We start from the raw sequence: 19,356 nt of genomic DNA, 5'->3' as shown, positions 1-19,356 counted from the left end.
AGTCGAAGGACTGTAAATACACCCAGCCTCAAACTTTTTCCCTTTATTCTTTCTACTTTTTCTGTTTGTATCTGTGTGTGTGTTTATCACGTATGCACGCTAGCGTGGTCACATCGCAAATTTGTAGTTGTTAATTGGATTAGAGTTTATGGTTAATAAGCTTCCACCTTTCTTGTCTAAATCTAAGATTTCTTTGCCTTACAATTGGAAAGCTGTGAACAGGGGAGCTAAAACACTGTGTTTTTAAAATTAAACTGTGTTACGGTTGAACCAGGCAAAGGCTGAGAGGGAACCCCTCGATCTCTTTCTCACCCGGTCATAACATACTACTCAATCTGTACAACCCTCTCATCCCAGGAACCAATCTATTTAGTCTGCCACAGCTGTGATGCCTCTCTGAATGATCTATTTTGTCTAGATCAAGGTTGTCAAACATTTTTTTTATTTGTTCATAGGATGTCGGCAACGCTGGCTAGGCCAGCATTTATTGCCCATCCCTAATTGCCCACTGAAAACATTTAAGAGTCAGCCACATTGCTGTGGATCAGGCGTCACATGTAGGCCAGACCAGATAAAGATGGCAGATTTCCTTCCCTAAAGGACATTAGTGAACAATATGGCTTTGCAACAATTGACAATGGTTTCACCATCACCATTAGATTAACTTTTAATTCCAGATTTATGAATTGGATTCAAATCTCACCCTATCTGCCATGGTGGGATTTAAACCCATTTCCCCAGATCATTTGCCTGGGTGTCTGGATTACTGGTCCAGTGACATTCCACTACGCCACCACCTCCACCATACAGCCTAAGGGCCAGAATTGGCCCACCAAAGGTTTCCATCCAGCCTGCAAATGTATTTCAGAAATACGTCATTTCACATTGTCTTCTTAGAGTTCAGAAAAATTGAGCATCTGACAGTCTGCTTTTAGAACTCAGATTCATATCTTTCTAACAAAAATACTACATTTAGTCCATTTCAAATACAGAACAAAAAGCTACATTTAAAATCAATTAGGAATTAGACAGAAAACCCATGCTTTGACTATTTTCTGACTGTAACAATGAGCAGTGTTGTGGCAATTTGGCACAAAGAGTTTTATAACTAACCAATATCAGGATTAATTGCAAGTGGAGGAATGAAATAGATAAAAAATGAATGGACAATGAGCATGATGAGAGAGTTAGGAGAGATGACTGAAAACTTGGTTGCAAAGATGGGATTTCAGAAGGTTTTTGAAGCTGGAGAGAAGTGGAGGCGGTCAGGAAATTAAGGAGTTCCAAAGTTGGGCTGAAGCAACTGAATGCTCTGCAACCAATGGTGCAGTGAAGAGAGGGGGTGTATGTAAAAGAAAATAGAGATGGGTGAAGGATTGGGAGTGGAAGCAGGAAGTTTCAGGAAATAGGCAGAACAAGGCTGTAAAGATTTGAAAATTTGTATTTTAAGTTCAGTACATTGGGGATAGGGAGCCAATGAAGGTCAGTGGTGGGAATGATCGACTCGCAGGATTGTGTACCGGCTGGTGTGAACCATGTTTAAATTTATGGAGGCTGAATGACGGGAAGATGTAGGAAACATCTAGTCAAGGCATCAAAAACAGGTTTAAAGGTCCCAGGGAGATGGAGAGAAGTCGGCGTGGAGGCGTGTGATGATGTAAAAGCACAAGCAAGTGGTCTTGGTGATGGAGGGGATGTGACGTTTAGGTCGAGATGAAACAGTATATAAAGACTTTTCACAGTCCAGTTCAATCTAAGCAAGGAAGGAAGCTACAGCAGAAGCCAAAAACCATGGCTTCTCGGTATCATCGTGGTGATAAAGATGCCAGATACTACACCCTATGCAGAGGACTTGGTTGAGTGTGTTAGGTGCCTAATGTTTCCTAAAACACACAAGACACAGTGAACACTTGCTACAACTGGCAGAGAAGCCATTATACGAATGGGAGACTTTCTTCATGTTCATAACGACTGTGTTGGCCATTCAGCCCAATCATTCTATTTAAAATCCTATTGAACATTTTATTCACTTTATTGATTTGAATTAATGTGTTTAAAAACGGGAAGTCTGGAGGAGGTAAAAAAAATTCTCCTCATGGAGCCAAGTACTGAACAACAGCTTGGTGGTAGCAAGGTCGATTGGTGGGGCAGGGGGGTGGGGGAGTTGGCAGTGGGTTGGGTGGTGGTGGGTGTGAGGAAAGATTTAGGCGAATGGTTCCAGGGATGGGGGATTTCAGTTATGTGGATAGATTGGAGAAGCTGGGGTTGTTCTCTTTAGAGAAGGTTGAGAAGAGATTTGATAGAGGTGTCTAAAACCATGAGGGGTCAAAACAAAGTAGATAGAGTGAAAATTTTCTCATTGGGCAGAATGCTCGAGAACTAGAGGACACGGATTTAAGGTGAATGGCAAAAGAACCAAAGGTGACATGAGGAAATACTTTTTTTTGAAGGCAGTAAGTGGTTACGATCTGGAATGCAGCAGCTGAAATGGTGGTGGAGCAGGTTCAATCATGACTTTCTAAAGGAAATTGGATAAGAACCTGAAGAGAAAAAAATTGCAGGGTTACAGGAAAGGGTGGGGTAGTGGGACGAACTAAACTGCTCTTGTAGAACCGGCAAGGGCTCAATGGGTCAGATGGTCTCCTGTCCTGTAACTATTCTGTGATTCTGAGTAGGATGAGGAGAGAAGAATGGAGTTGTTGTAATTCCTAGAAGTCTAAAAAACATGTGCTCGAGGTGAAACATGTTTTTTTGGATAAAAACACAAATACAATTTAGCGAAACTGATTTGTTGTTGGACTGCCAAACACAGTAAGGCAAAAAAAGTTACTTCATCAACTCATTTTTTTGTATAACAGCAGCAGGCAAGCCTTTCAAACCTCTCAATTTGATTGAACACATTTTGCTCTTTTTCAGACACCGAGGAGGGAATTTTATGTTCTCCCCCATGACGGCTTTGGAGACGGGGAGACCATGTAATCGGGTGGGGTGGTGGCCAGTGGGTCCCCGCTGCCTCCCCACCTCCGCCATAATTAAGTCCGGGATAGGAAGGCCTGTGAACGGCCTTCCTGCCCCACCGCCAATTAATGGCCTCATCCCACTGCCATCGCAATCAGCCAAGCGGCAGGCGGCCCTGGGGAGCACAGTAAGAAAAACCATGTGGGATGCTTTCCGGCTCCAGGGCGGAGGAGGGGGGCTTGAATTAGGGACCTGGCATCAGGTTGGGGGGCCTGTTGATAGCTACCCCCATGCCCTTTCTGCCAAACCCCATACACTGCCCTACCCCACACCCCCATACCACGAGACCCCTCCCGCCCTGACCTACCTGTGCTCTGGGTCCAGTGCTACTCCTAGGCCTCGGGTCAGTGCTCCATTGGCAGCAGCAACAGCCTCTGTGGTGGCGCTGCTCAGTTAAACAGCTGCTGGCCTGAGTGGCTGGCAGCTCTCAGAGGGCGGGACGTCCGTCACCAGGGTCCTTGACCCAGTGGAAGGCCCGTCTTTGTACAGTTAAGTACCTAATTGGCACTTGATTCGGCAGGCCTCCCTCAGAAGGAACGACATGGGGTTCTCACTCGCACTTTTGCTGGACGTCGAGATCCCCATTGCCCAGATTAAATGCTGGCCCAAGGGTCAGGTGTTACATGTCAATTTCAAAATGTGGTCAATGTGTTTTCCCAGTTCGGCCTTTTTTTTAAAAACTCTAACTTTGGTAAACGTAGTTGTCTTTCAGAGCTTTCAAAATATTCTGATAGTACCACCAAAAATCCATCAAATGTTTTTGCTATGCACACGAGAGAACAAGAGTTGTTCTGAAAGTGGTCTTAGTCCATATGGCATATTCAGTATTCTCTGGAACTTACTGAAGAAGATGCAAGATGCTCTAATTTGTGTCTGTTTTGGCACAAACTATTTGAAATTAGATAATCATAGCCTGAAGTATTCAACGAACAAAGCAATATTCTAAATATGTCCCAGTTCCCATGCAGTTACTTATCCTTATTATACAGAACAAACAGGAAAAGGAAGAAAAACAGGTGATCATTCAACTAATAATTACTTATGGGAACCAATTAAATGTGTAAGTGCCCCACCTTGCATTTAAAAGGCCCTCCCACTGCACAAAGCAAAAGGAAAAATCATTGGCACAAATCCCACTTTAAACTTTGTTGAAGAGTTCAAATTTTAAAGGTAGATTCTCTTTCTGTGTTTATTACTGAGTTTACATCATTGTCAACATACCCTTGTTAGAAGTATGTTTATTTAAATAGTTAATTATAATATCTACCTCCATTATATGTATCGAGACTGACAGAAGCTTTGAAGACTTGAGCCAAGCCAGACCACCGAGTACACAGTTTACATTTCGCCAGCTGCCTGATCGATTGACAACACCCATATGCAGTCAGCCACCAGTTTAACACATTGCAGGTATTATTTTTAAACACTGAACACCCGATGAATATGGATAAACTGGACCAAGTGCAACATCTTACCTCTTCACCCAGATGATAATTAATTCGATGGCAGCATTGTTCCTCAAGCTCCTCGAACAATCCCATGCTGCTCCTAATCAAGAGAATGAGACAAATTAATCATGAGAGAATAGAGGCAGATTAATCAATGGCTGTCAAAGACTCAGACATGTAGCAGCAAACATAGAAACATAGAAAATAGGAGCAGGAGTAAGCCATTCGGCCCTTCGAGCCTGCTCCACCATTCATTATGATCATGGCTGATCATCCAACTCAGTAACCTGTTTCTGCTTTCGCCCCATAACCTTTGATCCCTTTCGCCCCAAGAGCTATATCTAACTCCTTCTTGAAGACATACAATGTTTTGGCCTCAACTGCTTTCTGTGATAATGAATTTCATAGGTTCACCACTCTTTGGGTGAAGAAATTTCTCCTCATCTCAGTCCTGAATGGTTTACCCTGTATCCTTAGACTATGACCCCTGGTTCTGGACTCCCCCACCATTGGGAACATCCTTCCTGCATCTACACTGTCAAGTCCTGTTAGAATTTTATAGGTTTCTCTGAGATTCCCACCTCACTCTTCTGAACTCCAGCGAATATAATCCTAACCGACTCAATCTCTCCTCATACGTCAGTCCCGCCATCCCAGGAATCAGTCTGGTAAACCTTTGCTGCACTCCCTCTATAGCAAGAACATCCTTCCTCAGATAAGGAGACCAAAACTGTACACAATATTCCAGGTGTGGCACGACCAAGGTCCTGTATAATTGCAGCAAGACATCCCTGCTCCTGTACTCGAATCCTCTCACTATGAAGGCCAACATACCACTTGCCTTTTTTACCGCCTGTTGGACCTGCATGCTAATCTTCAGCGACTGGTGTACGAGAACACCCAGGTCTCGTTGCATATTTCCCTCTCTCAGTTTATAGCCATTCAGATAATAATCTGCCTTCCTGTTTTTGCCACCAAAGTGAATAACCTCACATTTATCCACATTATACTGCATCTGCCTTGCATTTACCCACTCACTCAACTTGTCCAAATCACCCTGAAGCCTCTCTGCATCCTCCTCACTAGTTACCCTCCCTCCCAGTTTTGTGTCAGCTGCAAATTTGGAGATATTACATTTAGTTCCCTCATCTAAATCATGAATATATATTCTGAATAGATGGGGTCCTCGCATCGATCCCCGTGGTACCACACTAGTCATTGCCTGCCATTCGGAAAAAGACCCATTGTTCCCTACTCTTTGTTTCCTGTCTGCCAACCAATTTTCTATCCCTCACAATCCCATGCGCTTTAATTTTACATGCTAATCTCTTATGTGAGATTTTGTCGAAAGCCTTCTGAAAGTCCAAACAAAACACATCCACTGGCTCCCCCTCATCAATTCTACTCGTTTTATCCTCGAAGAATTCTAGTAGATTTGTCAAGCATGATTTCCCTTTCGTAAATCCATGCTGACTCTGTCCGATTCTACCACTGTTCTCCAAGTGCTCTGCTATAAAATCTTTGATAATGGACTCTAGAATTTTCCCCACTACCAACGTCAGGCTGACTGGTCAATAATTCCCTGCTTTCTCTCTATCTCCCTTTTAAATAGTGGGGTTACATTAGCTATCCTCCAATCTGTAGGAACTGTTCCAGAGTCGATAGAATCTTGGAAGATGACCACCAATGCATCCACTATTTCTGGGGCCACTTCCTTAAGTACTCTGGGATGCAGACCATCAGGCCCTGGGGGTTTATCGGCCTTCAATCCCATCAATTTCCCCAACACCATTTCTCTACTAATACTGATTTCCTGCAGTTCTTCTCTCTCACTAAACCCTGTGTTCCCTAACATTTCTGGTATGATATTTGTGAAGACAGAACCAAAGTATGCATTTAGTTGGTCAGCCATTTCTTTGTTCCCCATAATAAATCCCCCTGTTTCTGACCGTAAGGGACCTTTATTTGTCTTCACTAATCTTTTTCTCTTCACATACCTATAGAAACTTTTACAGTCAGTTTTTATGTTCCCTGCAAGCTTGCTCTCGTACTCGATTTTCCCCTTCTTAATCAGAGATAATGGGGGGTTGAAAAGGGTTTAAGTATTTCTCAGAACTAAATGCAATGCAGGGCATTAGCTAGCTTTTTGTAAATCTCCTGGCAGAACTTTCAAGAAACCTAAAAATTCAGACAGGATCAAATTGTCTGAGGCAACGTGCTTTAAAGGATTTAGTGCACTTCCTCAGGAGATAAAAGATTGTGTCAAACCACCATCGTACATCACTGGACATTAAAGGCCTACTCAGGTGAGGAAAAAGAACCCGACCTGAACCCGACCGAACCACAGCCGACCCGAGCCCGACCCGACCCAAGCCTGACCTCAACTCGACCCCCCCCGAGCCCAACCTGACCATCCCTTTACTTAATTCAGGAAGCTGCAGCGCATGCGTGATGATGTCATGGTGACGTCACTCGCTCACTGCGCAGACTCAGTTTCGTCCCGATCTCCCAGCTTAGGTAAGTTTTTTAATTTCAATACTTACCTGCAGAGCACTTACCGCCTGTGTCCGACCCGACCCGACCCGAGCCGAGCCCGACCTGGACTCGGCCTGGCTCCACCCGACCCGAGCCTGAAAGCCGGACCTGGAAGAGGAGCCCGACCCGACCCGAAACCGACACATGTCGTCGGGTCCTGTTGGGTTCAGGTCAGGTAGCAGCCCTTTACTGGACACAACATATCCACAGAGGGAGTATTTTATGGCCAGTTACATCTAACAGCAGATCAATTTTGGAACACAGTACTTTAAAGTTTAAGTTGCTGAACAGTTTTATTATTCGACTGAAGAAAACTGCTCAGTAACTCACATTCTCGAGCAAAAGGAAGACAGACTTCTGGCAATGAGCCAGTTGTTAGAGGTGCACCATAGTGTCTCTGGTAGCCCTGCCAACACATCTAGAATCTGACGCTCACTGTGCAAGGAAGCTCAGGGTAGAATCTGCAACTCATCATCACATTTTTATGACAAACATTACATGGCTACTTTGGAAAAGGAACTTACTTTGACACAGCAGCCCAAGTCTTCCTCAATTTATAAATTGGGCTGGACTGCAGGGCTGCAACAATGGCCCGGAGTGAGGAGTAATTGTTAATTGTTCTGGATTTCTAGAAGGACAACAAGAGAGTTCTTTGTAAATATCAGTGCCTGCTAGTTTCCTGATACCTCAGACCTTTGAACTGTTCTACCAAAAAGGTCAGCTGTGAAAATAACAGCATTAAAATCAGATTCATGGAAAAAACATTTTCACACTTCTTGACAACTCACAGTTTGCTATTCACTTATTTTGATGCTATAACAACCTCTTCAGTTCATCATCTGTCAATTTTTGATGGGTGGTCTACAGCTATGGTGATTGACACCAAAGGAGACTTCAGAATGAGCATGACCCAGACACAGACTCTTTTAGGGAGTGGTGGGGTGTTCTTTTTGTTCATTCATGAGATGTGGGCATCGCTGGCTTGGCCAGCATTTATTGCCCATCTCTGATTGCCCTTGAGAAGGTGTTGGTGAGCTGCCTTCTTGAACTGCTGCAGTCCATGTGGGGTAGGCACACCCACAGTGCTGTTAAGAAGGGAGTTCCAGGATTTTGACCCAGCGACAGTGAAGGAATGACAGTATAATTCCAAGTCAGGATGGTGTGTGGATTGGAGGGGAACTTGCAGGTGGTGGTGTTCCCAAGCATCTGCTGTCCTTGTCCTTCTAGGTGGTAGAGGACGCGGGCTTGGAAGGTGCTGTCTAAGGAGTCTTGATGCGTTGCTGCAGTACACCCTGTAGATGGCACACGCTGCTGCCATTGTGCGTCGGTGGTTGAGGAAGTGAATGTTTGCGGATGGCGTGCCAATCAAGTGGGCTGCTTTGTCCTGGATGGTGTTGGGCTTCTTGAGTGTTGTTGGAACTGCACCCATCCAGGCAAGGGGAGAGTATTCCATCATACTCCTGATTTTTGCCTTGTAGATGGTGGACAGTCTTTGGGGAATCAGGAGATGAGTTATTCGCCGCAGGATTCCCAGTCTCTGACTTGTTCTTGCAGCCATGGTATTTACATGGCTACTCCAGTTCAGTTTTTAGCCAATGGTAACCCCTAGGATGTTGATAGTGGGGTTTCAGCGATCGTAATGCCATTGAATGTCAAGGGGAGATGGTTGGTTTCTCTCTTGTTGGAGATGGTCATTGTCTGGCACTTACGTGGCTCAAATGTGATTTGCCATTTATCAGCCCAAGCCTGGATATTGTCCAGGTCTTGCTGCATTTCTACACAGACAGCTTCAGTATCTGCAGAGTAACAAATGATGCTGAACATGGTGCAATCATCAGCAAACATCCCCACCTCTGACCTTATGATTGAAGGAAGGTCATTGATGAACTAGCTGTAGATGGTTGGGCCTCGGACACTACCCCGAGGGACTCCTGCAATGATGTTCTAAAGCTGAGATGATTGGCCTCCAACAACCACTACCATCTTCCTTTACGCTAAGTATGACTCCCTCCACCACCGACGCACAGTGGCAGCAGTGTGTACCATCTACAAGATGTACTGCAGCAATGCACCAAGGCTCCTTAGACAGTACCTTCCAAACCCGTGACCTCTACCAACTAGAAGGACAAGGGCAGCAAATACATGGGAACACCACCACTACCTGCAAGTTCCCCTCCAAGTCACACACCATCCTGACATGGAACTATATCGCCATTTCTTCACTGTCGCTGGGTCAAAATCCTGGAACTCCCTTCCTAACAGCACTGTGGGTATACCTACCCCAAAGGGACAGCAGCGGTTCAAGAAGGCAGTTCACCACCACCTTCTCAAGGGCAATTAGGGATGGGCAATAAATGCTGGCCTGGCCAATGATGCCCACATCCCATGAATTAATAAAAAAAAAGTGGAGAGTTTTCCCCCCGATTCCCATTGACTCCAGTTTTGCGAGGGCTCCTTGATGCCATACACGGTCAAATGCTGCCTTGATGTCAAGTGCAGTCATTCTCACCTCACCTCTTGAGGTCAGCTCTTTTGTCCAAGTTTGAACCAAGGCTGTAATGAGGTCAGAAACTGAGTTGCTCTGGCGGAACACAAACTGAGCGTCAGTGAGCAGATTATTGCTAAGCAAGCGCTGCTTGATAGCACTGTCAATGACACCTTCCATCACGTTACTGATGACTGTGAGTAGACTGATGGGGCAGTAATTGGCCGGGTTGAACTTGTCGTGCTTTTTGTGTATAGGACATACCTGAGCAATTTTCCACATTGCCGGGTAGATACCAGTGTTATAGCTGTACTGGAACAGCTTGGCTTGGGCGCACAGGTCTTCAGTACTGTTGCCAGAATGTTGTCAGGGCTCATAGCCTTTGCAGTATCCAGTGCCTTCAGTCATTTCTTGATATCATGCGGAGTGAATTGAATTGGCTGAAGACTGGCATCTGTGATGCTGGGGACTTCAAGAGGAGGCCAAAATAGATCATCAACTCGGCACTTCTGGCTGAAGATTATTACAAATGTGATTTGCCACTTATCAGCCCAAGCCTGGATACTGTCCAGGTCTTGCTGCATTTCTACACATTTCTACATTGATCAAGCAGCTGAAGGGCCTTAGCTTTGCACTTGTGCTCGGCTCCCCCATTATTGAGGATAAGGATATTTGTGGAGCCTCCTCCTCCAGTAATTTGTTTAATTGTCCACCACCATTCACGACTGGATGTGGCAGGACTGCAGAGCTTAGATTTGATCCGTAGGTTATAGAATCGCTTAGCTCTGTCTATTGCATGCTGCTTACGAAGTTTGGCACACAAGTAGTTCTGGGTTCCAGCTTCACCAAGTCGATACCTCATTTTGAGGTATGCCTGGTGCTGCTCCTAGCATGCCCTCCTGCACTCCTCATTGAACCAGAGTTGGTCTCCTGGCTTGATGGTAGAGTGGAGGATATGCTGGGCCATGAAGTTACAGATTGTGGTTGAGTACAGTTCTGCTGTTACTGATGGCCCACAGTGCCTCATGGTTGCTCACTTTGGCATTGCTAGATCTGTTTAAAGTCTATCTAATTTAGCACAGTGGGAGTGCCACACAACACGATAGAGGGTATCCTCAACGCGAAGATGGGACTTCATCTCCACAAGGACTGTGCGGTGGTCACTTCTACCCTACTGTCATGGACAGATGCATCTGCAGCAGGCAGACTGGTGAGGACGAGGTCAAGTATGTTTTTCCCTCTTGTTGGTTCCCTCACCACCTGCCCCAGACCCAGTATCGCAACTTTGTCCTTTAGGGCTCGGCCAGCTTGGTCAGGAGTGGTGATATCAAGCCACTCTTGTTGATGGACATTGAAGCCCCTTATCCAAAATACATTCTGTGCCCTTGCCATCTTCAGTGGTTCTCCAAGTGCTGTTCAACCTGGAGGACTACTGATTCATCAGCTGAGGAAGGGTGGTAGGTGGAAATCAGCAGGACGTTTCCTTGCCCATGTTTGACCTGATGCCATGAGACTCCAACGGCAATTCCCTCCCAACTGTATACCACTGTGCCGCCACCTCTGCTAGGTCTGTCATGCCGGTGGAACAGGACATACGCGGAGATGGTGATGGCGGTGTCTGGGACATCGTAATGTGGGGGGGGAAGAGGGGAGGGGGAAGCCTTCCTGTTCATTGTATTTGGCTGATGAATAATAAATTGTAATGTCTAGTGTAACGAGCTGATGGGCAGGACTGGCAGCACAAGACAACCATCTAAAGAAAAGCATACAAAAATCAGAAAACCAAATGCACTTCTATTTGCTACGTTTGGACTAAAATAAAACTGTTGATACTGAGTTAGCTAATCTCAGCCAAGACAGCAGCGAGAGTGTCCTCCATGCACTTGGCCCAATGGAGGCAGAGAGAAAAATAAGTCAGTCAAAATTCCCACTCTTTATCTCTTTCCAATCATACCTGTAGGAATGTGCGTATATTCAGGTATAGGGCAAAGACAAAGTTTAGCAGAATGGAAATAGTGCCAGGATTCACCATTCTACAGAAGCATTCAAACTCTTCTTCCTCATAAACCTCCCTTGCTCAGATCTTCCCTCTCCTACAATCTACTAATAGGCTTTCAAAACCTGAGCTTAACATCTAATCACCGATTCCTGAGCTGCTTGGTCTTGACTTATAGGCTCTCTTCCACCTTGGTGGCTTCCCTTACTGTGGCCTTTGGCCTTTCATATAGTCTCATCGATAAACAATGCAGTACCTCAGCAATAGTGATCCACTTCTCAAGCAACCTGGCTCTCTGGTCTGGCTTCAGATTTCGGTCTTTTAGGATGCTGCTGATCACACATTTAGTGATGTTATTAAATTGTGTGATTGTGGCCCGGATGGTTGTCGCCAGGTGCTGATTTTGTTTTTTGTGGCGCTGTGACCAGATGCAGCCCAGGCAGTGGTGGATCACTACTTTCTTGAACAGTTCCTGATCAAAAGTGAAAAAGACAAAGACTAAAGATGTTTCCAGTACCATGGACCACTTAAACACTGCAGTACAAACAAAAATTATCCATTTAAAGGTCAAATAGCCATGCTGCTTTGCAATAACATAATGTCATACTAGGCCCCCACCTGCCAGGAATAAGGTACATCAATATTGTCAAGAACATTGATTTATAACTTGTTGGAGCAAGGAAATAACTTGTTAAACAGATCAGTCGTGGCTGAAAAAAAACATTTACATACTAACAGACATCGAAGGTGAGGAAGTGCATTCCAGGGCCTGCTAAGGAAGATGCAATCCACAAGGGCCAGGACTGGTTAGACCAGCTGGTCACGTGACTCTCTCGCTATTCCAGCTTGTTCTTTTGAACTGGCCACAGAGAGTTTGAAGGCAGAGTGTCTGTTTGTTCCTGGACTGAGAAGATCTCTCTCCTATCTGCTCCCATCTCTTTCTCACAAGCCTCTGAATCCACTGAAGACATATGAACCCCAAAAGAGAAAAGTCTCCGACAGCGAACAAGGTTTAAGAAGAATACTGGGCCTCAACAAAAAGCAAGATCTGCCTACAGTCAAGGACTCTGCAGTGAGCTCAACGAACCAGAACAACAACTCTTCAGATATTGCCTCAAACTTTTCCACTTTATTTTTCTTCTACTCTTTTCTGTCTCTATTTGCATGTGTGTATCGCATATGCATGTTAGCATGGGTGTGTCATGTAGCCATAGCCGTTAACTGAATTAGAGTTCATTTTTAAGTTTCAGAAATTTCAACTTTTCTTCTTTAAACCTGAGAAAGCCTGTTTGTGCTAGTTTCTTTGCCTTATAATTGGAAAGCAGTGAACAAGGATTCACCAAGGGGGAGCTAAAAAAAGTGTTTTTAAAATTAAACCCTGTTACGGTAAGACCAGGTGAAGGCTGAGAGTGACCCCGAGACATTTCTCACTGGGTCATAATAATAGTTAAAGCTAAAAGACATGGTTTAACAGCGACCAAGTTTATGATGACCACATAGATATAGAAGGAGATATTTGCCTTGGCTGGTGGCACAAAATGTGCACTATTGGATTGGCTGCCCGCTAATATTGGGTGCTATGTATCACGGGTGGCCGATCCAATACCACACCTTTTGTGCCACCATTCGAGACAAATCTCTGCCCAGAATGTGCACAAAGGGAAATCAAAGATTATTTTTGACCAGATTACCTACTCTTCACAAACCACAAATGCACAAATTAAAATGTTTGGTAGTACAAACTACAATCACTTTATTAACAGATGCAAAAGAACACCTCATCCTTCATACACTTGGTAGACATGCTCTTCAAATGAAAACCAAGATCACTGTCTGAACAGAAGCTTTGGGAAAGGCCAAAAATAAGGCAAGAGGGAACTTCAGTGGCTCCACCTTCAACATAGGAGACCCTCTCAAATAGATTCAAAAACACATAATCAGAAAAAATGGATGATGCGTCCAAAAAAAAATATTTTAGGATGGGTGACTAAAAGCTTGGTCGAAGAGGCAGGTTTTAAGGAGGGTCATAAAGGGGCAGAGGGAGGCAAAGAGGCAAAAAAGGTTTAGAGAGGAAACTTGAGCATGGGACATCAGTGTAAAGGCCAGAGTTAGAGAAATGGTGAGGGGTTGAAAGAGCTCAGATGGATAGGAAGGGACAAACTGAAAGAAATTAAACACAAAGATGAGAAATTTAAACACTAGGCATTGGGAGACAGGGCTAGTGTTGGTCAATGAGGACAGGGATGATAGGGGAATGAGACCTTGTGCAGGATAGGATACAGACAGCAGAAATTTGGATTCTTGGGAGGCTGGACAGGAGAGCTTTGTAACAGTTGAATACGAAGATGACAAAGGCATGGATGATGGTCTTAGTGGAAGATGGGCTGAAGTATGAATGAAGGGAGGCAATGTTAGAGGTGGAAGTAAATTCTCTTTTTGATGGGTTTGAATGGGACACTTAGAATGTGGACAGTTTGGTTCCGCCAGGCGGCAGTTTCAGGTGGCTATTGAAGAAAGGCAATGCCTTCAATCTTCCCCATGTTCAATGGCAGGAAATTTCCAGTTCATGCACAACTGAATAATAAACTACCAGTCTAGCAGCACAATGGCAGTGGAGAGGTCAAGAGATATGGCAGGGAGGTAGAGTTAGCGTACATGTAGAAGCTAACCCTCATGTCTGCAGATGATATCACTATGGGGCAGCATGTAGATGAGGAAAGGGAGTGGGTTAAGGGTGATAAACGTGCAGATACTTAGCTACCTGATCTGGGGGAGAGCTAACTTTGGTTAAAGGAACTCAATTTGTAGAATGCTTTTATTGAAAAAAAATTCCCCTCTTCCAAAATCCTCGAAATCTGAAAAGACTTGCATAAAGTAAGAGTTTCAGTTACACTATATTTCTAACTTAGATTATAAAAAGTTTTGTTGAAAAGTATTTCTAAAAAAATTTTCTTTGAGAAGCAGATCATGGGTGATAACTTTAACAACCTGCCCATAGGAAACTGCTGGGATGGGGTGAAAGGTTGGTTTTGCAACCTGCTCAGTTGTACTGTCCATTGAAATCTGTCAGATCAACCTCGTCACAATCATATCCCATTCAAACTGATTGGTTGCATTTCGACATGTATAACATGTTATATCATTGTAATGATACGTTTGCCAAGCTTTTTCACACAAGCTGGAATCAGGTTTTATCTGCAAATTTAAAAAAAAATGCACTGGCCTGCTCATATTTGTTACAATTTTTATCTCAACTCTGAACATTGTCGCTTTAATCGTGAACTATTACTTATCCATCGTGCAGAAGCTCAGTATTGCATGTTGCAGTAAGGGGTTTTCAGTCTTCTCCCAAGCTACTTATTTCACATGACATTCATATTCAGAAAAACGAAGAAGGCTGTTGAAGTTTTCACTGACAGACATTCCAATCTTCATACTGAAGTCACATGTCAAACATGTTTTGAAGTTTTAGAACGCTGCATTGTGAAGTGAACTCTGAGTTATCGAGACTAATGGAGCACTAATAGTACTAATGATGTGAAGAGAGATCAGAATGCTTACTGCAGACTGAAACATCACAGTTAGAGTAATTGAGTAACTGGACCGACAAAATGGTCTCAAATTCTTCTTTACTCACAGCATCCATATATGTCAGTTGTTCTGCAACTAGGCCTGATGGGAAGGAGAAGATATCCTGTTTATCTTCAACTTCCTCAACCTTTGCATCGCCCTCCTCACCCCGGTTGAACATGATCTTTCCATGGTAACTATCTGTGCAAATTGAAAAAAGAACATTTATTTTGTGCCCAAAGTTCACAGCACTTAACTAAAACATCTAACAAAAGAATTGGCTCAAACTTGCGTGATTGGAAATTGTTCACTGCTTTAAAAATGTTCTTACTTCTGTATTTTTTAATCTAGATTTGGTAAAATTAGTCTTGTACAATATTTCAGTCAAAGCCTCTTAATGAGAGCACTGAAGTGGCAAGAAAACAATTTTGTTTATTGATGCGTCCCCATTAAGCAGACACAATGGACGGGGAAGTAATCTCTGCCTGATCAAATCTTCCAACTGATTTAACAGTTCTTGTTTCAAAAATAACCTTGCAATACAGTAAGTCACAGAGTATAACAATAATACCATTGACAGCAACAGCTGAAGAGGAAATTACCCAGAAAGTTACAAGAGAAGGCAGGGGAATGGAACTGAGGGAATTGCTTTTTCAGAGAGCCAGTGCAGACACGATGGGCTGAATGGTCTCCTTTAGCACTGTAACAATTCTGTGAATCAGACGATAATGCAACCTCAAGCGGAAGATGAACTCCGCAGAATTTGCTCTTGTGTATTAAATAATGGTAATCCCTTGAATTGAGGTTGGGGTTTGGAGAAGGAGAGGTAAACTTTTCTTGGGTCCCTTCCAGAAGTGCAGTGATGTGTTGGAAGGGCCTCTGCGATACTTGGACAGATTTAGACTTTACAAAAAGTTGAAATTTGAGTGGAAAATAAGAATTTGGCACAAAAGACAAAAAGGAACCTCTTCCAATCAACATCAGCACAGCACTCACTCCATGATTTATTTCTAATCAAATTAACTGAAATATGAATTCTGAAGTAATTTCAAAAATCCAAAAGGAAACCCAACTGAACTTCAAAACCATTGGACAGAGTCTGCATGAACTCATGGGTGTCGTGAATTAGTTTACTTCAGATTACTGTTCAAAATGAAAAGTTTGACACAACATGCCCAAATGAACTCTTGGCTGCATCACTATCCCATTCAGAACTGATTCTTTCATTTGTGCAGACATATTATTCGGAGTGCTTCCATTTTTTTGTTAAATTTTGACGATTTGTGTTTTAAAACTGAAAAGGAGTCCATGTATGGTTTTTTTAAAACAAGGGTCACTGAGAGGTCTGGATTATAAAAAGTTACTGGAATTATCTTCAAATAATTACCCAGCAGGGGTTGTTTTTGACTTGGAGAAAGACATTCACAAAGGAGGAACAGCTCAAGATTGATAGGGGTCAGGAAGCTTGATTCTTGTGACATTGGTTTTGCTTTCACTTTGGACTGTGAGTTGGGATGTGGACAATGGTTTGAAAAGGCAGTTGGAGTAAAGGAACTTGCCAAGGAAGCAACACCCAGTTCACTCTGTTCCAGCTCTTTGAAAAAGCATGCCAGTTTTCCATCTCTTGAGAAGCTGAGAAGCAAGTGTAAGAAACCTCCTGAAACCTGTGACTGCAGTTTCCCTGGAAAGCCTGCCCATACTAATCTTCAACGCTGCCTGACAAGAACTGTTTTAGGAAGATCCCAGTGACAGCTGTTTACCCATATTTGGGACGCCAAACCAGAAAAGGACTTCTGACAACTTTTCATATCTTCCCTGTTTTTCTTCAAGGGTTAGCAAGTCTATTGGCCAACGCATTCTTTTTTGTTCTTTTGGACAAGAGGTGTGTGTGTGTGTGTGTGTGTGTGTGTGTGTGTGTGTGTGTGTGTGTGTGTGTGTGTGTGTGTGTGTGTGTGTGTGTGTGTGTGTGTGAGTGTGTGTGTGTGAGTGTGTGTGTGTGTGTGTGTGTGAGTGTGTGTGTGTGAGTGTGTGTGTGTGAGTGTGTGTGTGTGTGTGTGTGTGAGTGTGTGTGTGTGTGTGTGAGTGTGTGTGTGTGTGTGTGTGTGAGTGTGTGTGTGTGAGTGTGTGTGTGTGTGTGTGTGTGTGAGTGTGTGAGTGTGTGTGCGTGTGCGAGATAGAGGGAGGTGGGTGGGTGGCACTAATAAAAAAAGCGAGCATTTATATTTTGATCTGTGTGTTTATGCTTTGATTCATTACTAATTAAGACTTGTTTTATAATAAACTAATCATTTTGTTGTTTATTAAAGAAACCTGGTTGCTGTGTTTTATTCTGGGATAAAAATGGAGTCCATGATTGACCGTATCGGAAAGTGGGAAAAAATGTAAATATATGTTGTGACCTGTGGAGAAGGGGAACTAGAATAAACAGTGCACTCCTCCCACCTCGGCCGTTACAATATTCAATTGGTAATTCTGCAACACTGGGATGTTTTTACTATAATTAGTACAAATGGCTAAAATGGTGCTGATGTAGCCACATGTTTGGCACCTTGGTGATTTCCATTTGACAACACTGATCTAAAAGATCATTGGTGAATTTAGTGGCAAAATGTCATTATATCAATTTCATTAATTTCATCAAAATCCATTGCATAATTAAATTATCTTATCTTTCATAGTGACTCAAATACTCAATACCTTTGATTGCCATTAAGCCATGGAATTAACTATTCAACTGGCAGCAATTCAAGCTATTTATAAAGATGCTTCACTTTGAAACACAGAAATTACAACACAGAAGGCAGTCAGTTGGCCAAAGTTGTCTGTGCTGGTCCTTAACTCTCAACTGGATCCATCAACTGCAATTTCATTTTCCTGTCCTGCTTCCCAGATCCTGTTATATTGTTCAAATGATGATCCAATTCACTCTTAAATGATGTTATTTGAGGTAAAGCATTCCACACTATAATAACTCGTCATTTAAAAAAACTCTTCTAACTGGTTCCTTTGTCCTGCTGCAATAGTTTAAATGTTACATCAAAAGCTGACTGGTGAGATTTGCAATACAGTAAAAAAACAGATTCTCTTTTGAAGGAATGGAATTTGGAGTAAGAGTGTTTCTGGCTCTTATGTTACTCTACCTGCATGGTGTAATATAACTTCTCAGTGATGAATTGAAAATAAGCTCCAGAATTGCAATTGCAGCCATCATCAAAAAAGGGGAACATATCTCCCCCAGTCCCACCCTCCACCTCCATAGCTTTTAAAATTGAAACAACTTTTTTCATTGCTACACAAGGATTAATCTTACTGTCCAGCTCCTGTGCTGCCAAATCTTGCTGCTGAAATTGTTCGAGGAGTTGGTGGGCACGTTTCTCCAGGTCCGAGCCTGGCATTGTCTGCCTCAGGTGTTCAAGAAGCTTCTGCAGGCACGTGTAATTTGGCACCTCGCAGAAGTCTTCAGAGCACAGATCCAGCCAGGCTCGCAGAACTGAGGTGATTGCACTAGAAATATACATGCAAGATAGAGTCAGTAGCTGTTTTTCAGGGGAAGCAAAAATGTTTAGAAATAAAATTCTAATTGGCAATTTGGAAACTTCTAATACTGTAATTTTAAACTCAATAAATTAAGGCTGTTTCTTTTTAATTTATTCTTGGGATAAGGGTGTCACTAGCAAGGCCAGTATTTATTGCCCATTCCTAGTTGCCCTGAGAAGGTGATGCTGAGCTACTTTCTTGAACTGCAGCAGTTCATGTGGTGAAGATACTCCCACAGTGCCATCAGGTAGGGAGCTCCAGAAGTTTGACCCAATGACGCTGAAGGAACGGCAATATAAATCCAAGTCAGGATGAAGTTTGACTTGGAAAGGGACTTGGAGGTAATGGTGTTCCCAAGTTTTCATCTTTGGAGGTTACATATATGAGCCTTGGGGCTCATATAAAATTATTTTGCATGCATTTGAAGATACTTATAGAAACAGGTCTTGGGGTTCGGATTTGGCTTTCTCCAACAGTAAGGCAGAAGTGGGTTACAAAAAGATCTTTATAAACCTTCAACAATATTCAAACAGGACAAACCAAGCAAATAAAAAATATAAGTATAAAAATAACTTGGTTGCTTGGGCTCTGAGGGTTAGATCACCAAGACTTGGACACCCCTATAATAGAGGACAGTCAGGCCGAGTTTTTTTTTTATTAGAACATTACAGCGCAGTACAGGCCCTTCGGCCCTCGATGTTGCGCCGACCTGTGAAACCATCTGACCTACACTATTCCATTTTCATCCATATGTCTATCCAATGACC

General features: G+C 43.2%; 1 protein-coding gene across 1 annotated transcript in view; it reads right to left on the bottom strand.

Moving 5' to 3' along the window:
• LOC137373245 (ral guanine nucleotide dissociation stimulator-like 1) overlaps positions 1 to 19,356 on the bottom strand; it is a 67,700-nt gene that overhangs the window by 23,018 nt on the left and 25,326 nt on the right. The window contains exons 12-17 of the mRNA XM_068038095.1: positions 18,363 to 18,556; positions 15,120 to 15,253; positions 11,739 to 11,954; positions 7,526 to 7,629; positions 7,332 to 7,436; positions 4,494 to 4,566 (exon numbers count right to left, since the gene is read on the bottom strand). Of these exons, the coding sequence (XP_067894196.1) occupies positions 4,494 to 4,566; positions 7,332 to 7,436; positions 7,526 to 7,629; positions 11,739 to 11,954; positions 15,120 to 15,253; positions 18,363 to 18,556 (826 nt within the window). The remainder of the gene's footprint in view (positions 1 to 4,493; positions 4,567 to 7,331; positions 7,437 to 7,525; positions 7,630 to 11,738; positions 11,955 to 15,119; positions 15,254 to 18,362; positions 18,557 to 19,356) is intronic.

This window comes from Heterodontus francisci, chromosome 8 (genome assembly GCF_036365525.1).
Source record: "Heterodontus francisci isolate sHetFra1 chromosome 8, sHetFra1.hap1, whole genome shotgun sequence".
Lineage (NCBI taxonomy): Eukaryota > Metazoa > Chordata > Chondrichthyes > Heterodontiformes > Heterodontidae > Heterodontus > Heterodontus francisci.
This window is presented reverse-complemented; position numbering and strand designations above follow the sequence as displayed.